This window comes from Paroedura picta, chromosome 9 (assembly GCF_049243985.1).
Source record: "Paroedura picta isolate Pp20150507F chromosome 9, Ppicta_v3.0, whole genome shotgun sequence".
Taxonomy (NCBI): domain Eukaryota; kingdom Metazoa; phylum Chordata; class Lepidosauria; order Squamata; family Gekkonidae; genus Paroedura; species Paroedura picta.
Genome location: NC_135377.1, coordinates 41,795,969 through 41,818,895, shown reverse-complemented (window position 1 = coordinate 41,818,895; position 22,927 = coordinate 41,795,969). Strand labels below are relative to the sequence as shown.

General features: G+C 39.9%; 1 protein-coding gene across 2 annotated transcripts in view; it reads right to left on the bottom strand.

The window, feature by feature from the left end:
• The window catches only part of DSC1 (desmocollin 1), a 32,725-nt gene extending 10,582 nt beyond the window's left edge, over positions 1 to 22,143 (bottom strand). The window contains exons 1-11 of one of the 2 annotated variants that reach the window (XM_077352538.1): positions 21,569 to 22,143; positions 13,272 to 13,356; positions 12,346 to 12,548; positions 11,411 to 11,518; positions 9,011 to 9,166; positions 8,155 to 8,299; positions 5,542 to 5,717; positions 5,046 to 5,180; positions 3,564 to 3,749; positions 1,369 to 1,628; positions 711 to 850 (exon numbers count right to left, since the gene is read on the bottom strand). In XM_077352538.1, the coding sequence (XP_077208653.1) occupies positions 711 to 850; positions 1,369 to 1,628; positions 3,564 to 3,749; positions 5,046 to 5,180; positions 5,542 to 5,717; positions 8,155 to 8,299; positions 9,011 to 9,166; positions 11,411 to 11,518; positions 12,346 to 12,548; positions 13,272 to 13,356; positions 21,569 to 21,646 (1,672 nt within the window). In that variant the 5' untranslated portion in view covers positions 21,647 to 22,143. The remainder of the gene's footprint in view (positions 1 to 710; positions 851 to 1,368; positions 1,629 to 3,563; positions 3,750 to 5,045; positions 5,181 to 5,541; positions 5,718 to 8,154; positions 8,300 to 9,010; positions 9,167 to 11,410; positions 11,519 to 12,345; positions 12,549 to 13,271; positions 13,357 to 21,568) is intronic. The other variant, XM_077352537.1, reaches the window with a different exon arrangement.
• Positions 22,144 to 22,927: the final 784 nt, after the last annotated feature.

Below are 22,927 nucleotides of genomic sequence, written 5' to 3'. Positions count from 1 at the left end.
CACAACAGGTCATATCACTGGGGGCTCAACCATTTACTGCAACTGGTGTTCTCGTTTTAATGAATTATGAAGTATAGTGTGAGCTTCATCAATCCTTATGACTTGTCCTGCAGCCACAAAAATAAGTTGGCACCCTCATTGGGGAGGGGGGGTGTCTGGAGTCCAGAAACCACCCCTCAGCTCTGGCCTTCCCCCCACACTCACAAGTCACCCTCCTGAAGGAAATGTGACTCGCTGCCATGCACTCCCAACAGAAGAAGGGTTGCCCCATCCAGCTTCTGCCAATATGCCTTGCAAAGTAGCTGGGACCAAGAACCAACTCACTCAACCATTTGGATTAGAGCTACTGATCAACAGGCTGGTGGAGTCCCACTGTCAAGAAACCTTGCAAACCTCACAGAGGCAGCAAGTCAGCAGGCCTTGGAGGTACAAGACAGCACCACTGCTAAGACCAAAGGGGGAAGAGGAAAGCCCACAAGTAGGTCTGAAAATTAGGATTCAAATGGCAAACAATCTGAGAAATTTCATAGGGAATTGCTATAGGTAAAGGTATCCCCTGTGCAAGCACCGAGTCATGTCTGACTCTTGGGGTGACGCCCTCTAGCGTTTTCATGGCAGACTCAATATGGGGTGGTTTGCCAGTGCCTTCCCCAAGGGAATTGCTATAGTTAACTGCAAAACAAATAAGCTACATGGCATTTGGTACTCACTTCGATCTGTAGCAAACACTGTTACATTACATTGGTAATTCTGCATATTTGGGGCATCTCTGTCTAAGAGCCTACTGGTTCTAATTTGACCTTGTTCACTGATGGTGATCCAACCACATAGGTCTTGAAGCATTCCATACCTGTTGGGAATAAATGTAGGTAGCTGTTAGAGATAGATAAACCACCTTAAATGTTTGCAAGCCTAGCATTTGGGATTCCGCTAATGCAAACATCTTAGGGATGTTTAAAGCATCATGCACAAATGGCTTTTCAAAAGGTTTTACACCACAGTACTAGAATATAGAATATAGGCCCTTAGAACCCAGTTGTATTGGTGTAAATCACTCAAAGTATTTAAAGATCTCCCTTCCAATTGGCCTCTTCCTTCACCTCCCCATCTCTGCTTTTTCAGAAAGTAGCATTATTTCAGAAAGTAGTTCCCTGATCAGGAAGGAAAACCTACAAGGAATCTATACAGCAATCCTCTGGAAATATACATACAGAATCAGGTAGTAAAATAATAAAAACGTTATTTTGCCACACATAAGCAATTCATCAGTGTGGATGATACACTGCAATATGGATTATGTTTTTCTTTTCTACATTTAGGATCTGTATTCAATATTACAAAGCAAATTTGGCAAAAAAAATGCAATACCTAATGTCTTCACTATTTCTGGTTTCTGGGTCCCTTGCTGTGTAGTGGCCAACCACAGTTCCACTTGGCAAACATTCCTTAATATTTAAAATATACACACAGGGGTCAAATACTGGTCCTTCATCTACATCCCGTACTTTGATAACAACAACACAAGAACCTTGAGAAACAGCTCTTGAATTTGGTGCTAGTACATAAGGTTCTTGATTATTTACAGCAATTTCCAATCTTATCTCCTTGTTTTTTTCATAGTCCAGACCCTGGAAAAAATAAACATTATGTCAATAGGTCAAGCACAAGATAAACTATCACTTGGAAAAAAAATCTCATTGCAATGTCCAGGCATATAGCAAAAACATAACAAATCCCATTCAAATTAACCTTTAAAAAAAGAAATCTGACACACCATTTACTGACAGTTTACATTTACACCATTTACAGACAGTTTCTTTCAGAGTACTCCCTCTCATTCTGATAGGTCCTGCCCACAAAACAAGAACTGTATGGGCTTTCCATCTCATTTGACAAGAGTCCATATCTTGCCTTTTGTTTCATACTTTTGCTTTCTGGTAGTGCATACTTTCACTTGTCTTCATTATTAAAAATAATCTAGTCTATTTTTTAACAAGGTAGTCTCAAGGAAGAAAAGTTCCACTGTCTCTCCTACCACACAAAGGGAAAGGCAGACTCAGCATTTACTGAACAGAATATGGCAATTCAAGGAACATGATATGGCAAGAAAGCTGATCCTGGCAAAGGGACAGAGGCAAAACACTTCCATCTAAACCAGGAAGAACTCTTCAAGACTGCTTTGGGTAACAATGTCAGCTGAAGATGACCAACCATTCTGAGCCATAAAACAACGGCAAAATTAATTGTAAATTGTGGAAATAGACAAGTGGACACATGCCTCAACCAAGATTTAACCAAACTTACAATGATCATCCCACAGTACTGTTGCAATTGTGTTAAACTGAGCAAAGGGGTCAATCACTATGAGATCTGAGTTGAATTTTTGTGCTGTTTGCAAGGGGTCTAACAAAGGGTGAGATTTAAACACAACTTTCCTGCTTCTATCCCTGTCCTGCCACTGATCTCCAAAAACGCTACTCTGGGGAACTGGAGACCATGACAAAGAACACGAGAGGGAGTCTGCAGCACAAAGGGGAAATTGGTGGGAACTTGGCTATTTTGCCTCTATCTAAGCCACACACTTTCAAACATGTGATCCAATACCCTGATCAGGAATCACACGTAAATAAAAGCAGGAGCTCTGCAAGGACTTGTGGTGTCATCCTCCATCACCACTATTTCTTCTTTTTCTTTCATGGCAGCCCATAGCCTCCCCCCCTTTTCCTGCTCCTTTTTTCCTTCGCCTTCACAAGCCAGCCTATTTTATCTGGTCTTGTCTTCATTTCCTCTCTTTTCTTGTTTCTACTATTTGGGGAAGTTTTAAGTTTTGTGTTTGTTTTTTGAAGAATTCAGATTTTTCTGCAACCTTGGCCTTCTTCAGGTTTGTAGAGGTACCCTCCCCCCCCAATTTCTCCAGTTAGGAATTAGATTTATAATACAATCCCCTTCTGTGCAGTCACTTGTACGTAAACAAATGTACTTAGTTTTCCCTCCCCAGTATGCAAACGTGAGCTGTTCATTGCCTGATTGCACATTTGGTAGAAGGCCTGTTTGAGCTCAAGAATGTCTGAGCTCATTCTAATACTTGTGACAGACACATTGACACTTCTTCAACTATTTGGACACTCTATCATCCATCTTCAGGCAGATAAAGTTCAAATGTAGTACTTTTTAAAAAATGAAGAAAAGGCATTCTAACACCATTCCTATCAAGCATTCTTGCCGGTAATTTCAAAGGATATGAACTTTAATTTTATAAAGTTTTCAAGAGTGAATTATGCAGTCAAATGTTATTAGACATGATATAAAAATGAAACAGCAATATGTGGTTTTTTCTCCTTCTCAAATAGTTGTTTTTAAAAACTGAAAATAAAATTGCATCTGCTTTAAATGAAAGTAGATAATGACGATTCATTGAAATTAAATTCTGAGACATTAAGCCAAGAGATCAGTTTGGTCAAAAATGATCGGAAGTGTTAATTATTTCTATCTTTACTGAAAATCAAAAATACATCTATCTACAAATACCAAGTTACATTTTACAGTTTCTCATTGTCATTTACCTTATCAACACATAAAGTCCCAATATTTGAATTTGGATTTGTCTCAATTCTGAATGCACCATCTTCATTTCCCCTTATAATCTTGAAGGTAGCATGCCAGGCTGGTGTTTGTGGCATATCTCTGTCTATGGCTCCAATGTCTAATATTTTCACGCCAACTGTGTTTTCAGGCACATACACTTCATACTAAAATAAACAAGATCCTCAATTAACACAAGAGTTTGAAGCTGCTATAATCATAAATAATTGCAGGCTTTATATATATTGGGTACCTGTGAAGAGGGGGCAAGTGATTGGGAATTTCACATGTAACACAAATCTCAAGAATCTCCTCTAGAATATTAGGAGTTAAGCAGGCCAAATTTTCATTTCCCACCTTCTCACTTGTCCATTCCCACACATACTAACTGATTGTGCTTAGTCTACATAAGGTCATTTGGGTAGGCAGTCCCTTTTTTTTCTTCATATCAAAACCTTCTCACCTAACTCTTGGTGGGCTCCTTTTGCTATCTTTGTGAGGAACACCTGAATTCTGAATGTTGGCATTAATGACAGCAAGCCAAGAGGCTGTGAAGAAATGCTGGAAGAGGAGAACATTAAATTCTTCCCTATGTACATTTCTGCCTACAAAATTATATAGATTTTTTGGACCTGATGAGGCCAGTTTCTATATCACTCTGTTGCTTTTTGTTTTGTTTATTTTTCTTTAAGTGAGCTGCTTCCAATGTTCTGTGCCTTCTGGAGTGCACTCAGTTCTCAAGAGTCTGTGTTTCTTTTCTTAATTTACAGTCATATATGTATACCCAGGGAATCCCCCAACTCTGTCAAAAGCATTGCCTCCTCTGTAGTTGATCTAGTGTTACTGTTAAAATAGTATGGGACAATCTTATATGTATTAGATATAACAAGGATGCATGTTTCCTATTACAATTGTTAATCTCCAGGTGAGGCCTAAAGATATCCCAGAATTACAATTCATCTCCTAATTAGACATACCAGTCCCCCTGAAGAAAAAAGGAGCTCTGAAATATGGACTCTACAGCATTATACTTTACCAAGCTCCTTGATCTGTCCAGACTCTACCCCCAAATCTCCAGCAACTTTCCAACCTAGAACTGGCAACAATGCCTATTATAATTGATTGTCTTTTTAAATCCACAAGGACCTAGAGATTATGTCCTAGGCAGTTTACCAGTAAGTGAAGGTTCAACTAAATCATGAGATTAATATTTGAATTGCTGCCATAGAAATAGTTGTCTTTACACCAGAAGGTAGAAATAATACTGGAGGAGAGAGTATGAGAACTAGCATTTTTCTTACCATGAATAACATCAGCAGAAAATAATTAAAAATGACAGTATTTGAAACATATTTATGAAGTTTATGGTAATGACACAAAACAAATATTATAATATATCAAGCAATGAAAAAGGTTTAAACACTAAAAGAGTGTTATAACAAATTTGAATGCTACAGACATACCAAACCCTTTTCACAAACAGGTGCATGGTCATTTCTGTCTTGAATTTGAATCACTGCTGTGCCAGTACTGCACAAACCAAAGGGCTGACCTCCCATATCTCTTGCTTCTATTAGTAACATATATTGTTCTACAGCCTGAAAAGAACATAACAAACAGTATATAAATGTACTTAAGATGCGCATTTCTATCTACACAGGCATTCTAAGAACTGAAGTTTCACTTATTTGCATTATACTGCACATGTTACTGAACTGGCATCATATTTGCCCACAGTCAAAGATTTTGCCAGCCTTAAGTTTAAAATCTGACACTTGATCACCTATAGAAAGATCTTATAAAAATCCTTATATAATGCAAACCAAACCAGCCTTGCTTTTCCCTAACTACTTAGTGGCAGTGGCAGAAATTCATATCCCCACCACACACATCCAACATTCCACTACATCAGTAGATATTACACCAATAATAATATAATGGCCTTTCATTAGAAATTACCTCTCTATCCAGGCCTGGGGCCAACAAAGTAAGATGACCTGTATCTGCATCTATATTAAACATTTTGGGGTATTGCGAAGACATTGGATCCTGGCTCACAATTCTGTATTTCAGTTTAGTGTGTAGCGTATCAATCTCATCTCTGTCTGTTGCAGTCATTTCTCCAATCAAGGTACCTGCACATACAAGTTAGTAGGTTACATTTTAAATGCTGCAGTATAGAATGCCATGAAGTAGCATTTAAGATCTAGCCCCCCAAAAAGAGTCTTGCATGTACAAAAACATGCACCCATGTTCACAGGGGAAAAAAAGCATTGCACATTAATACTGATTAAATAACATTGTTAGCATACATTTTTAGTGAAAGTTGTGGTGACAACTTACCAGGTATGGCTGTTTTTCATTACAGTGAGTTCTATGCCAAGCATTTCAAAGTAAGCTCTATCAAAGTGAAAGCAAGCTGAGCCAGTGTGGGAGAGACAGACTGACTTACTAATGTATTCTGTATTTTATCTACAGATTTCATGTCTTAGATGTGCCAATATAGCTAAAACTGCTGAAAAGTTTTGATTCCTAATTATAGAAGCAAATAATTTAGATTTGATAACAACTTGTATTTTGATATGTCTATGGGGTTAATATCCAAATATAGAATCAGAATCACTTGATTTTCTTTTGCATATTTAAGGGAGCACAATCTTACTATACAAAATTACACTACTTAAAAGGTATATCATTATGCAGCCACAAGCACCCCTATTTGCACACCTAAAGCTGTATGTGGCACTTGCCTTTTGATAATTATTGCATACGGTGAAGGTATTCCCTGTGCAAGCACCAAGTCATGTCTGACCCTTGGGGTGACGGCCTCTAGCGTTTTCATGGCAGACTCAATACGGGGTGGTTTGCCAGTGCCTTCCCCAGTTATTACCGTTTTACCCCCCAGCAAGCTGGGTACTCATTTTACCGACCTTGGAAGAATGGAAGGCTGAGTCAACCTTCAGCCGGCTGCTGGGATTGAACTACCAACCTCATGGGCAGAGCTTTCAGACAACATTTCTGCTGCCTTACCACTCTGCGCCACAAGAGGCTCTAATTATTGCATAATGCCTGTCTAAGTCACCAAAAGGAGTCTCTGATTCCATAAATATCCATAATTAAATTTAATGAGAATCGGTTTTTGCGTCATGTAAGGAGAAAATTGCTCACCATGTTATGCCAAAACTACAAGCAACCATTTATTCAGTGAGATGAAAATGTGAAACTGGGCACATATTTAGCAAAAACTCTTTTAACCTAAGAGTAAAATAAATTGAACTTTTCCATAATAATTGAGACTTTACAGACCAAGACCATTTCAAATTTAATATCAAATATCAACAGCCTCCCCATGGGTATATTAATGTATGTGTATCCACAATTTGCAATACAGGAACATAGGTCAACTTCCATATAAGAGGATCTATATGCAAGTTCTATTCTGTAATTAGAAGATTTTTGATATAAAATATATATGTTCAACATAGTTTAAACAGAGGCACCAGATAGAAATTTAACATATATATAAAAAGAGAGATCAGATCTACTGAATGCTGCTGTGAAACAATGGAATTAACTTTCAAAATGGTATTAGAAGTGTCCTTTGCCACTCTTGGTATATTCAGGCATTCAATTTATGCTGTGAAATAAAAAAATATGTGAGCACCTAGTTTATGGCTGCCCTGCCAATGTACCTGACCTCCTCTTTTCCATTTCATGCACAGCAGAATGTTGGAATGGTAGTTTCAGATCACCAGTTGCAGTTTCCCATGTTAACTTGGTACAAATGAAGGTACAACATAACCAGAATTAGTCTGCCTTCCTCTAACAGCTATCTTATATTCTGGATTAATCCATGGTTCAGAATCTGTTTCCAGAGGAGAAACTAACTCAAATTAATCTACACATCTACATTCACAGATTACTAGAGCTAGTCCATCATTCCTTCATTGTGTTCCATGTGAAAACAAATGGGAAGGCAAAGAGAAAGAAGATAGGTACGTGATTAAATTGGATGTCTGAATACTGCTACTATCTGCTTATCTTCCTGTTAGGAGACACCTGCAGAAGCAGTAGGCAGTCTGTGGGAGAAGTCTTCAATCCTTGCTGGCTGCAGTGCTGTAAGGCAAGCAGCACTCAATCCTACTCTCATTAACCAACAGGATGAGGAAATGATCAAGCTAAAGGTAAGCTGCCATCTTGCACAGCGGTATCCTTGGCTTATTGTTATGTCTCATCTGTATCTTTTCCTGTTCCCTGTAAACTGCCCTGAGGCTTCGGGGGAGGGCAGTATATAAATATAAATAAATAAATAAAATGTCTGAGAAATGTTTGGCTATGATTAACTAGTATAAGGATATTGACTAGTATGACAAGCATTAATGAATGTTTAATTTTAAATACTTATAGGCCCACCTTTCACCTGGTGATGCAGGATTTAAATTTCTGCCACTTTTTAGCATATACAATACTGTAAAAATCCCAACCAACTCTATAATATTATCCAGCACTGAATTAAGTCAAACAAATATAAACCCAAACATATCACCAACTGAAAAACAACTCTCTCCTTACCAGATCTGCTGTTTTCATAAACAGAAAAAGTACAGACAGCTGGGTCAAAAACTGGGGGGTTGTCATTGTCATCCTCTACTCGGATTACATGTACAAGTGGAATCTCTGGTGTATAGCCATCTAATGTCCTTGCATAGCAAATTATCTGTATGAAAAAAAGAGTAATTTTTTTGTTCCCCGCCATGTTGTGGTGCTTTATTTTCCATCAGATAAAAGTGAAAGTTGTAAAAATCAATCTTCCTCTTCAAACCTGTTATGGTTACTTTTTATACTTTCTAGTTTACCATTAACAGCACATAGATTTATTTAACTAACCACTGCATTTGTTTGTCCAAAAAAACCTCAGTTGATCCCTTTTATCAGTATCAGTGTATATCAGTTTTATATATCAAATAATTGTTTGTTCACCACACCAGAAGAATCAGTGGTTAGTGTTAGAAGGACACATTTACTTATTTATATATTTATATCCTACTTTTACCCTCAATGGGGACCTAAAAGCACTTTACAACACTGTTCTCCCATTCCACTTTAACCTTACAACAGTCCAGTGAAGTAGTTTAGACTTGAAAAGTGTGACTGGACCAAGGTTGTCCACTGAGCTGCCATGACAGAGTGAAGTGAGGATTTGAACCTGGGTCTCCCAGATACTAGTTCAGCATTCTATCTACTATGCCACACTGGGTCTTATAAGTCGACGTCATTGCTGTTCTTCTGCTACCCAAAATTAACACGAATGGCAATGAACATGACTGATTCTTTATCTAGATTTTAGACATAAATAGTAAACAGAAATTATAACAGTAAAGCATTTAATTACAAACTGTAATTTTAAAAAATCAGTTAGAATTCATACCTTAAATTCTGCATACTCTTCCCGATCTATTGGGCATGTAACAAAGAGATTTCCTGTTTCTCTCTCAATATAAAAAAAATTCAGTGGTGGTTGGTCAACACCAGGACCACTTATAGAATAAGTGATATTGTACTTTTGGGCTGTATCAGAAGACAGCTATAAAGAGAAGAATAAATAGAACACAAGAAAATCACTACAACTCAACTTACATCAACCAACAATGAAAATGGATAAATGTCTTTGCTGTTTCCGACACTAAATCAAAATCTTATCTAGATCTCATGGAAAATAACTGGGTATTAAAACTTCCTTATTAAAAACATTTTGAATAAATCATTGAGTACGTGATCTTACTTGGAAGAAAGCTCTACTACAACAAAGCTCTACTACATACTTCCACTTGGTGCACTCCACTTAACAAATGGAAATAAACCCCTCTTTGTTTCAGTAGATTTTTCTTCCAAATAAGATCACAGTGAGATAACTGACCAAATGATATATTTACTTCTGAGAAGATACTTACTATTGCTTTTTTAAATCCTTTTAGAGAAAAAATTTGCTTATAGCAGCAAAGTTAATCTTTTCAGCAAAAAAGAGAAACAGAAAGCCTTGCCAATGGTAGACAGTTCACTTAAGAAATGTTGGTTCATCATGTTGACAGCTAAGTAGGTCTTCTAGTTGTATACCCAGCCCTCTGTAGGAATGAATCATCGGAAACTCTATGGTTTTACCATGAAGTTTTCAGTGATTCTGACAGAGGCTTCACATTACCTGGCCGTTTTGCCCAACCGTTACATCAAACTATCACCAATATCTCTCCCCCATATTCCCATCTCTTCTGGTTTCTTGCTGGTTGCCAGGCAACCCCACAGTTAAGATGTCATCATATAAACACCTTCAGTACAAAAGATTCACAAAACTTATTTATCTAGAATTATCAGTATTCTTCCTATTTTGGAACACGATTAAACCACGTGAAAATGTTAGCATGTATATAAATGGTGTGAGAGATCAGATTACAATTTAGGATATATTGCACAGGATCCTTTACTATGCTTGTTTCAAGGCTAAATATATATAAGCTGTCCTTGCATTTAGATATTTGTTGAATATGTATTTCTTGTATTATATTTTTTTCATTAAACTTAATAAAAATCTTATAAAATGGTAACACACTATCATTGTTAACCTAATTCAAATTCCTAAGGTTTATTCACTGGGTTTACTCCAAGGAAAGAGCCTTTAGAATTGTATCCACTTGACCTCAACTGGGGCCAGAGCCTTCTATGTTCTGACCCCTACCTGGTGGAACGAGCCCCCAAAGATCAAGACCCTAACAGAACAAAAACAGTTCTGCAGGACCTGCAAAAGGGAGCTCCTCCACCAGGCATTTGGTTGAGGTCAACCAAAACTAAACAACATCTACTGGGCCCCTGAACCTCCCTCCCAGCTTGGTGAGAGCCAGCTTGGTATAGTGGTTAGGAGTGTGGACTTGTAATCTGATGAGTCGGTTTGATTCCATGCTCCCCCACATGCAGCCAGCTGGGTGACCTTGGGCTCGCCACAGCATTGATAAAGCTGTTCTGACCAAGCAGTGATATCAGGGGCTCTCTCAGCCTCACCTACCTCACAGGGTGTCTGTTGTGGGGAGAGGAGGGTTGTGCACTGGATTGTCTAGGCTTCGGAGTGCCCAAAGTTCTCTGAGGTGGCCAGAGGCGCCCTGAAGTGCTCCTTGGAACACCCACCTCAGCTGGGATTTGGCGCCTCTGACCGCCTCAGTGAAATCTGTCTTTGAAGCAGCTGTGCTTCGGAGGTTTTTCAGCCAAGGCAGCCCGAAGCACACATCCCTAAATATAAGCCACTTTGAGACTCCTTTGGAGAAACAAAAACAGCATATAAGAACCAACACTTCTTCCTCCCTTGAGCCCATGCGACAGATATGACCATCCATGGGCCTGTTAAGATTGTTTGCTACGTTAAAATATTATTTCTCTGTTTATTGTCACTATTATTGTTACCTTTTATTCATTATAATAATAACTGAGTTCAGTGTATTCTGTTTAGTTCTATGTGAACTGCCCTGAGCCTTAGGGGGGGGGGGGGCGGTATAGAAATGTCATAAATAAACAAAATAAATATATGCATTTAGAAGCAGTATTAAAAAGAGCGACAACCCTGGTTCGAGACTATTTTTAACCATCTTGCATTGGAAAGGAAACCAAGTTGTAGGGTTAGCTACAGCATGCAGAACTTTCCTAGAAATTCCAATTTGAACATGATCAACACACATTATTCAATGGATCTATAAACACAAACTGCATTATATTCATTACAGAATAGAATGTATGCCTGAAAGTAAAATAGGAAATAATCTTTTTTAGTATAATCTATAAACACTACCTGCTGAATTTGCATTGGAAAAGGTCCCAGAGAGTTTTCCATTATAGTAGTTGGAACAGGAGCCCATCTTCGTTTACTTCTTCTAAGAACCATATCTTTTTCCGGAACCTGATTTTTAATAGACAGAAACAACATCGATACAAATTCTGATGTTATGTTTGTTGGGTTGGTTATATTCCCCATTTTTTTTCATCTATTCTATGGATTAGTATTCCAGTTTGCTTCTTCTAGCACGTGATCATTTATCCTTTTCTTCTTCAATTGTGATAACGTTTTGAAGTGCTCACAGCCCAAAACAAAAATATTTCTTAGTATTTTAATATGTTTGGTAAACTGGGAAGAAACTCTCTACTAGGTAGCTGATGCTAAAGTTATATACTCTAACTATATCATCTGGTGATATATATTTAGCCACATATATATCCAAATCAGAATGGCACAATACAGAAGATGTATTGGCTGCTCTTAAAACCAGCAAACCTGACCAGTGTCACCTTTCCCCCATAATGTCGGGTATTAGAAAACACAGCATGGTGATGTTGCATCATATAGCATTTCCCTACCCCCGCGCCATTTCATTGGGCTGCAGTTTGCAAGCTCAAAGTACAATACTGCCCTGTTCTGTCACCTTTCATTTCCCTAGATGTTACTGGGAAAAAGGAGGAAGCGAAAACTGATGTTTGACGTAAAACACGGCTCTTGAAATATCTAACTCCACTGCACAATAACTTGCTTAAACTGCACTGAAGTCAATGAGATAAGCTTGCTTTATTAAAAATCCTTTATCCTCTATTTAAATTTCTGAGAAAGTCAGGAAGATTATTATAGTTGTTAAAACAGCAGTGCACATAACACAAGCAGTTTTGCATGCTGAAGGGTATACCTAAAATATACCTGAAATATACCTTGCTCACGTATATATCAGTATCCCATACCTTTTTCACAGCAGATCGCAAAATGACAGGCAGTTTCTTTTGTACATGCTTTTGTGTATCCTTAAGCAATATGGTAAAATTTCTGTCAGTAGAAGACAATGAAATGGCATTTGCTGAAAACAAAGAACCGTCTTCAAGAACTATGAAATCAGGATCACTTGAACTAATCAGGTCTGAAGTCCTGAGGCACTGTTTCAGATTTACTGTAAGAAAAATGGTAAACAGAAAGAGAAATAATATACAAATAATTACTAACCAACAACGGCTAGGAATCATTCCTAAACTTTTTTGCCTAGGAACAAAATTAGGAGATCATAGCTAAACACCTGAAGCTGTATACATACTTGAAATGCCACATTAAAATGGTAACAGTATTGACATAGCAAGGCCCATTGTGGCATTAGACTGGAGTTGCCACTAGCTATGTCCCAAGTTAAACATTTATTTGGTAGCAAACTACATCACAAGAATATATATATGAAATTTGTTCAATATTATATTTTCAATGTTCACTGAATACTTAGGAGCCACTAAACTAGCTTTAAATTGTCATCTAAAACTAGTATCTAATCTTAAAGATCGAAGTAATAAACTTATAAAAGGTCACTTTTTTTGCAAGCTTCACAAAACAAACTTTGTACCTAAGGGGGAAGAAAGAATTTAAAAAAAAAATTATTTGGGTATTTTTCAGCTTATCCAAACAGAACCACCCATCCCTATAATAAACATCACTGTAAAAGGAACACCAGAAAGAATATAATGATTATTTTAATGTATTCCTTAGCGGTGCTAAACAGACCTGGAAAAAGGCCTAATGTGTAGAAATGGGTGACTGAAGCTTTTCATGACATTTCATCCTCTATTAAAGGTGCATGACCTTTTTTCTTCCAACAGTTAGCAACCCTAGTATTCTTGCAGTTTCTCACCTTTGCCAATTAATGTCCCTGCTTCGATCTCAGAATGCAAATTAAAGGTCACTTTCTTGCAAGCTTCACAAAATAAACTTAGTACCTAAGGGGAAAGAAAGAATTAAAAAATATTTTGAACTCTTTTAAGTAAACAGATACAAATATAATATCAATAGTTTCAGTGATATATAAAAATACACGTGTGCATCACTGTCTCATCACCAATTATGCTTGATAATATAATATTTCTGAAATGTATCTATTAAAACATTTTTCTGCTTGCTTTCCAGCCAGCTTAAGTCCCCAAAGAGGGAAACAAAAATATTAAAACCAATTTTAAACATACACACACATATCTGTAAAGTGCTGTCAAACTTATACCAACCATATTAATTTAATGGCCTCCAAAACATCCTACTGCTCAGGTATCCGTGTTATCTGTAAATCCCTCAACATTACATTTCAAATGAGTCAATTTCTTACCGTCAGCTCTCTTCACTGTCCAGCTTTCATACCCATACATAGTAATGAATAATACTATGGCATGAACTAACTAGGTTGCCAGTGACATATCCTTTCACTTTGGAATCTTTTGTAGTCATTACTTTTGTCTTTCTGATGTTCAACTGTAATCTTGCTTTGGCACTTCCCACTTTAACCTGTATCACAACTGGAAATTATGTTTTTTTCCCATATTCTGTCCTAACAGTAGTTTATTATTCAGAGTATAGACGACACATCAAAACAATCAGTACTTCAAAGGTAAGAGTGTGGTGCTGCAGGCTGCTACTTCATCCTGGCCTTACACGATCATGCAAGGTCCCATCTTGTCCTCTATGTATCTCAACATCTATGTAAATCCACTGAAAAACATCATTTGGAAATTTGAGTTGCTACCAATATCATTATTCAGCCCTATCATTCCAACAGATCCCAGGAAGGCTAGGAAAATTGTTCAGGCACTTGGGAAGCAGTTTCAAACAGATGAGATGCACTGGGAGCAGGGGAGGGGGAGACACTTGCCCAGGAAATCTCTTGTTCTGAGTGGGGCATGACAGTAGTGCTGGACCCAGGCCTCTATTTGACGAACTGGTGGCAGTGGTTGGCAGGGTGCCTTTCACTAGCTTTGGCTGGTGAGACAGCTGGAAAGGTATTGCTCCTATAGTCCATGCCCTGATTATATCTGTATGTGTCCTTGTATGGTACAGCTGTCCTTGTTGGTACAGAATGCTACAGCCAAACTGTTGATGTACAAGCAATATCATTCCAGTTATATAACTGCTATACTGGCTCCCTCTTTGCTTCCATGAGCAATTAAAGGTTCTGGGATTGACCTTTGAAGTTGTACAGTTTGAAGCCAGCATACCTTAAGGTATCTATCCACTCATCTTTGGAGGCCCTGATTCAGATGCCTTCACCATCCGAGGCTACACCATGTGGCAGCCTGAGAAAGCACCTTCTTGGTCATGTTGCCAAAACTTAGTAACCCCCCCCCCCCAGGGAGATCTGTATCTTGTATCCCTGTATAATTGTCTATATCTGTATCCCAGTACCATTCCAACAAGTGAGTGAAGATATTTTTGTTTTATTTACCGTGTTTGCCGGCGTACATGATGACTGGGTGTATAAGACAACCCCCCAACATTTCCACTCAAAATATAGAGTTTGTTACATTACATTACAGTACTATGGGCAGCTATGTCTATCCCAAGTGAAGTGCACCCAGCGTATAGGACGACCCCCCCACTTGGAGGCATGTTTTTCAGGGGGGAAAAGTAGTCTTATACGCCAGCAAATACTGTAGTATAACCTCCAAGTAACTGCTATAACTGGTTTTGGAGTAGTGTGTTTGGTTTTATTAATGCATAAATTATTTTGAAAGCTATTGTAATATTCAAATCTTGATGGATGAAAATCAATGATTTTTACTGGAGCTTTTAATTAAATAAAGGTTTTAATTTAAATAAGAGTGTTTGCAATAGAATGCTTTCTATAGTTTTCTACTTAAGATACATTATGGGCCAAAGATTATCCATTATGAAATATGGATTAGTTTTTTATTATGTTGCATGGTAAATTAATTCCATTAATCCATTCACAATGTCATGTTCTCCCAAAGATTTCTATAAGATTTGGGGAAATTTTTCTATCTAGAAATTATTTTGCAATTCTCAAAACTGAATTTGCAGTAATAACAGGCCTGTTCTTTGCAGCAAAAATGGTATCAAATAAGCCCACAAAGACCTCATTCCCATTGTTCCTTTGCAAATCTATGTACATAGAATCAATCCCATACAAGTGCTGAATTTCAAGTTCAATTGATAGATGATTATAGTGGAATAGACACAAGGAGCTAAGTTTGAGGAGGGGGTGGAGTAAGCAGTAAAAATGAAAGTAAATTTTTTTGAGCCGAATGCTCTGCTCTTTGACCCATTATGCACGGGCCAGAATACCCGCGCTGGTGGCAGCAGGGCATCAGGGAAAATCCCCAATTATGCAAGCCCCCACCGCCAATGCATGCATGGCCTAGCACAGGGTCACGGAAGACCCATGTTATAGAAACACAGCAACTTCCACAGCTTCCTGGAGGCTGTGGGCGCCTGCAGGGGCTGGGGCAGGCCGGCGCCGTGCATAATTGCCAGTGCAGGGCCTTTTGGACTGCCCAGCCCCGACCTATAGTGTCCCTGTAGGGACAATGCATGCCCCCCCCACTCACTCCTGCCCCTCCCCACGTATCCGTGTCCATGTGCTACGCCGGGGCAGCCCTGCACGCCCCGCCCCTGTGCATTCACAGGGAACAGCAGGGCATCCTGCCCCGCTGCAACAGCACGGTGGCAGCGCGGAGTACTTGCCACCATGCATAAAGGGTCTTTGTGTGCACAGCCTGAGATTTATTATATAATTCTCTCCCTGGAAGAGAAAACTTATAATGGCAGCATAAAGTAAAGAAGACTCTTTGGGGGAGTATTTTAATGAAATTCCTCTACATTTGGCATCATATTTAACCATGTTATTTAAGGTTTATGTTGTGTAACCAAATAAGTAATTTCCTGCAGGATTTTTTACATTAATTTTACAATTATTGTTTAAAAATGAAACTAATCTGGTTTTAAATATTAAGGTTACACCAGCAAGAATGAGTCTCTATGTAGAAAGCCATAATCAATCTAATCTTGCTGACTAGTGATTTAAATCAATTCACCCTGGTTCAAATGGTTTCATGTTTACTGCCTTGGGGGACTCTATTTGAGTAGAAAGGCCGCATTGAAATGTTTTAAATAAAATAAATATCTGTTACAGCAAGTTTCACAATTTAATTTTCATTAGATGAAAAAAATACTTCCTTCTTAAAGTCTGACTATATATTGTCCATAAATTTCAATTGAACCTCAACTAGAACCTCCATATTCTAGTTCTATAAGGAAAAGTTCTCTTTATCTTCTAGATTTTGTACATAATTTCATAGACTTCGTGCAGTTTATGATGTTCTAGCATATTGCAGAGAAAGCTGTCAAGCAAACTGCAAAAAAACTGTGTCTTAACTGAAATTATAAACAGGAGTTTTATGTTCCAAAACACAACCCAATTCCTTATTTTGTTAACAGACCCAATTCTCTAAAAGAGATAGTATTTTAGATTTGTATTTAGATATTTATACATGTTCCTCAATGAGGACATGAAGAGACGTACAACATTGTTCTTGCTTCTCCCACTTTATTACAACAAACCTGTGAAGCAGGTTAGGTAGAGAGAAAGACTGGCCCAAGGCAGTGCTCCCAATTGTCCCCAACATGGAGTTTGCCTTTTTCACCAGTACTGCCCAGAGTTGACATTTTAATGGGGCCATCCATCATAGCCCCAAGAAAGAAAAGTACAGCCCCGTGAAGTAGAATAAATCACTGACAGAGCATTCAGTACCTATGTATAATTCATACTTGTTTGTGAGTAGTAGGAATGTGAGCTGCTTCTCTAGTCCCAACTCTAAGAACTCAAGACTGCAACTTATTACAGTTGGCCTTATTTCAGATCAATACGTGAGCCACTTCAGCCAAAGTCCATGCAGACCGTATTATTTTGTGAAAACTAATAACCGTTTGATATACCGTATTTGCCGGTGTATAAGACGACTGGGCATATAAGATGACCCCCCAACATTTCCACTCAAAATATAGAGTTACATTACATTACAGTACTATGGGCCACTATGGGCAGCTATGTCTATCCCAACTGAAGTGCACCTGGCGTATAGGACGACCCCCCCACTTGGAGGCATGTTTTTGAGGGGGGGGGGAGTAGTCTTATATGCCAGCAAATACTGTATTTATTTATACTTAGATTTATTACCCACCACACCCAGCCAAACCTGGCTCATAGCAGGTATATGTCTATGAGCCTGATGTAACAGATTTAATAAACCACATACTACCTGCATCTATCTGAAAGACATCTGTATATAGGCAACTGGGGACTGTAGAAGGGAGTAATACAACAATGACATGTTTTTTTTTTGCAGAACACTAATACATTGAATGCTGCCTTAAAGAACAAAATTAATTCAACTATATTTCATGTTGTATTTTATGTTTTCCCATATAACTAGAGAATATTGATGAAAAAGATTCAGAAAAAGTGTGCCATAAAGTTTAAAGCAATTTTCACCTTGATTGGATGCCCTATATTCTGTAACTGAGCACTTAATACCCATGATACTTCACCACATCAGTCAGGAGAGAAAGAGATTGGAGGAAGGTGCAAGTTTTACAACACCCATTCAAGGGGAAAGCAGACCGCCTTTAGGTTGCCTCCCTGTAAGGGCTGCATCAGTGGTGTGGCAGGGGAAGAGTATACAGGGGTCAGTGAACACTTGCTCCTCCATTATCAAAACACTTGTTTTTTTCTGTAGTCCATTGCATCAGCATTATTACTGGAAAATAGCTGGATTCAGAAACTGCAAGGATAGATACATGCAACAGGAATGGCCTTGGAATTACAGCTGTGGCAATAAATTCACCTTGCATAAATCTAATGGAAATATGACAGGCAAAGACGAAGCCACAATTAAAACTAACCCAGTTAACTAATAAAAAGTAGTCTGATTGAAGTCTATCCAAATGAATTCCATAATAAAATATTTTAGCCGTGCTTCAGTTGCATAAATGCTCGCTATTTTAAGAGAGCACTAATGGTAAGTAATAGATTCTAGTAGAATGATTTATTATTGGTAATAGTGACTTTCATACAGTTTTTTTAGCACCTACATATATTACAAGCCTTCAATATCCATGAATTTCTAGAACATAAGATTCCCAATTCAAGCTCCTATGTTGATTCAAAAGAGGCAGCAACTTATATTACAACATACACATTACCCTTCAGAAGCCTCTTCTGTGAAGCACAGAACAAGGCACAGCAACCAGGTTTACAAAAAGTTTGTATTTGGCATCAATAAGGAGGAGATACGTTCACAAATCCTTTGATTTCCAATGGAATTTAAACATGCTTATGCCCAGATTTGTAAACAATTTCTGAAAATAAAACACACCGATTTCCATGGAACTTGCTTGTGAGCTATTTCTTACACAGGCTGTGAGCTTGTCAACAAGGATCAACTGAAATCACTAAGACACACTGTGAAGTAAGGCACATTGCCATCCATTGCCTCCCAAAAACTGTTACTGCTCTAGGGCTGCGACGCCAAACACTTGGTAGCAGTATACACTAAAAGATCCTCACAATATTTTATAAAATCAAAGTTCTGTTGATCATACAGGAAACCAAACTGCTTGGTGGTTTTAGACTTTAGAACCAGAGTTGAAAGAATGCATACTGTTACACGTCTCTCCCACAAAGCATCAGATGCTGGATCCCATATAAAGCATTGGACTAGGATTCCCTTCCCTCAATTAGCCATGGAGGTTAGTATGATTTTGTCAGTATCCAGCTTGGTAGGGCTTTTAGAAATTATTCCTTGTCGCCAAATAGAGCAAGTTTGTTTTTAATGCATCAAATAAAATAACCAGGAAAGCCCATTCAAATTAGCATATACTGTTTTATAAAGTTCTTTATTATTTCATGAAACTCAGGAAAAATATTTCATAACTTTAAAAAAATTAACAGCAAACATTCCTGATGGTTCAATTATACAAAATGCTCTTGATGTCTGGAATATAGTACAATTAAATCTACATTCATATCAGTAAGACTGTAGAGTTGTCAACAAAGTATTTTAAATTAATCACTTATTTTGTCTAAAATTATGTACATTGTGACTAAGTGTAATTCTGAACAGAGTTACACCCTTCCATGGATTTAAAAGGGTGTGACTGTTCAACATTGCACCGTAAGAACTTTAAAGACCTCAAGGCCAAATAAACAAATTTAAATATTATTATTGGTTGATATTGTATAAATTGCACTCTGGTCCTAAGTTTGGGTTAAGAAACACAGCAAGTACACATGTCTATGAAGAAGCTGGTATGTTTTTATTAGGGATAACCAGATGTTTATAATCAGCCATGAAATGCTATTTCAGTGAAGTCCACCTGATCACAGCAATGGCTCAGCCACTTCATTATCAAGAGATCTGTTGTTTGAAGGGAAGGGTTAGGGAAGGACAAGAGCTGTAATATTCATGAACATAGGGAAATGGAAATTTGCAAGCCTTATTCCACCTAATAATCTGATGTTTTGAAAAATAAGATTAATATCTTAACATAGAAATCATCTGAAACTCCTTTGGAAGTGTCTATTCTTATTATCAGGGGGGCCACTCAAAGAATGGGGACCTCAAATTTCAAGCAACCCACTGCCCAACTGTCCCTTTCTAGAGATCAACAAAAATAATTATATTAAGAGGTATAATATTTTCAACAATGCAACATAGGGGACACTTCATTTATCAGAGCTTTAACCCTATGGCTTAAGACCCCATTCGGTTAAAGAAATTTCCCCATTACTTTATTCTGTCTTAATTAAGAACATAGGCACCCTTTGACAAAAAGGTATTAATAGACGTACACTTCATTTCAGCTGTATCAGTCTGCACCACCATATGAAACTTCTCTCAGATTCTACATTCCTTTACAGCCTTGCCACTATAATTTATGAAGCCCTTCCCTTCAGCCACCGAAGCCCGGTTCAAAGATCAACAACCAGAGACAATTCAGGCCAAAACAGAAGTATGTAAGAAAAACAGAGGAGACTCGTCTATCCACAGGTTAGCCTTGTTCCACCGCAAGTTTCATTCATCCAGGCAAACCACAATGCCGGTTGTGATATGGAAGTTCATGCATACCAACGACCATCTCGCCCACATAATGAGCTAAACCCTACAGTGTGGTCATCAATTAGCTGCGCCCTGACGGCACTTCACACAAACACTTCCCTCCAAAAGCATGCGTGGGGGGCCAGGGATGGTAAAACTGTGGCCCTCCAGATGTCCATGGACTACAATTCCCAGGAGCCCCCTGCCAGCATTCGCTGGCAGGGGGCTCCTGGGAATTGTAGTCCATGGACATCTGGAGGGCCACAGTTTGACTACCCCTGTCTTAGACCTTTGGGTCCCAGCTAGGGAAGCCAGCCTCCAGGTGGGACCTGAGGGTCCTCTGGAATTACAGCTCCAGACTACAGAGATCAATTCCGCTAGAGAAAATGTCTGTTCCATGCCACTGGATCCCACTGAGGTCCCTGTCCTCCACAGGCTCCTTCCCCCCCCCCCCCGAATCTCCAGGAGTTTCCCAACCTAGAGTTGGCAACCCAAGTTCGAGCGCCGTAAGACCGAAGACATTCCTCATGGCGCAAGGAGATTTGACGCTGGCAACTTTAAAACCGCAGCCCTTAAACGTGCTCGAAGCAGGAGCGCCAGTGGACGCCGCGGAGCTTCCGAGTCAACAGGCAGAGAGAGGGCAGTTGGGGAATCCACAGCCCCCTCTTAAGGGGCAGCCAGCCATATTTTTCTTATTGCCAGAGCCTTGTGGGGGCAAAAAAAAAAAAAAAACCCTCACGTGATCAGCTTCTTTCGGCGGTGGACTCCCCCCCCCCCTTGTGTTTGGGGAAGATTCTGCTACGAACTCTTTAGACTGTTTGCAAAGAGCAGCGATTTAAACGGCGCCCGCATGGCCCGGCTATGTTCTGACTGGGGGAGGGCTGCAGAGACCTCGCAGCCGCTCCCCCCCCCCTCCCGACCGGCCCTTCGCAGCCGGAGGCCAGCGCTCCCTGCTCCACGCGCCCCTCCATTCGGTCTGCTTCGAAATACGCCTCGGGCTAGACTTGGTGGGCGCCGTCCCCTCACCCGTGCCCAGGGTCCGACTACTCACCAGGAGACCGACCAGAAGCTGTCGGCAGGCGGCTCTACACGAGTAACCGCCGTGCCCTGCTCTCGCTAGCGGAGCCATGGCCAGGTTCGGCCGGGCGAGGACTTCGGCAAGAGCCGCGCGACGCTAAGGCGCACGCGACGGCGGCCAGGTGAGTGTGAAGAGGTGGGTGCCTCTGAGCCCGCCGGGGCAGCCGCGGAGAGGCTCGCGGATGGGCGGCAGGACGGGACTTTCTGCTCTCGCGCTCGGCTCGCTGTTTTTTTCCCCTTTTCTTTTCTCAGGAGTTGAGGCTCCGGCAGTCTCCTCCCGTCCGTCCACAGGAGGACTTGGCTCATCGAGAGGGCGGGGCCGCGCCAAGGGAGGAGAGTCTCCTGCCGCGGCTCTTCAGAGCGAGCATTCTCATTGGGGCGGGCTTGGTCCCTTTTTGCTTTTCTTTCTACTTGGCCTCGGCCAGGGTGTGGCCGGACCCCGCCCGGTGCCGGGCAGATAGGAGACGCGGCGGGGACGATCGCACGCCCTTCCCAGCTGCTTCGCTGCTGAGTGTACCGCGAGAGAAAGAGACGTTCACACGGGCACGGCCAAAGAGGGAGGCGGCCTCCGCCTTCAGGTTACCTTGGACGGGCGGGGCAGGCTAGGCTAGCGCTTTAGCAACTTCCGTCGGAGTCTTTCATTGGCTGATGCTCCCTGCCGCGCCGCCAGAGGCTCTGTTTGTTCTCTTTGCAAAGGGGGAGGAGAAGAGTTAGGTACCTGACCAGGTTTCCTTTTCTTAGTTTGTTCTACCTTTCCTCGGCTTCTCTCACTCCCCCCCCCCCACAAAAAAAACAAAACTATGCCTTCCTAATGTATTTGGTTCCTCGTTAGGTGGCCCCGTAAGTCTTCAGTTACCGCTGTATTGCCTGGCTTATTGCAGTTTTGTTTTGGTATTTGGAGTGTATTGATCCAGAATGATTATTGCATATGGTCTTAAATATATAAATGCAAAATAATGCATAGTGTGGATAGTGTGGAAATGCACATTTTGGAAAAAGAACAGTTGGCCTGTTGAAGAAAAAATAACTTTCAAATGTGATGGGGTTTCATGAAGTCCTTAGTTGTTTCACAGTGTGCCCCCCATCCAGCATTATATCACATAGCAACGCCAAACACATAGACTATATAATAAAAATCACAAATCTAGCACTCCATAGTGCTGCTGTGGTGCAAAACACATGCACTTGTAAAAATTAGTTATCATTATTTTCCTATATTAAGAGCCTCTTGTGGCGCAGAGTGGTAAGGCAGCTGTCTGAAAGCTTTGCCCATGAGGCTGGGCGTTCAATCCCAGCAGCCGGCTCAAGGTTGACTCAGCCTTCCATCCTTCCG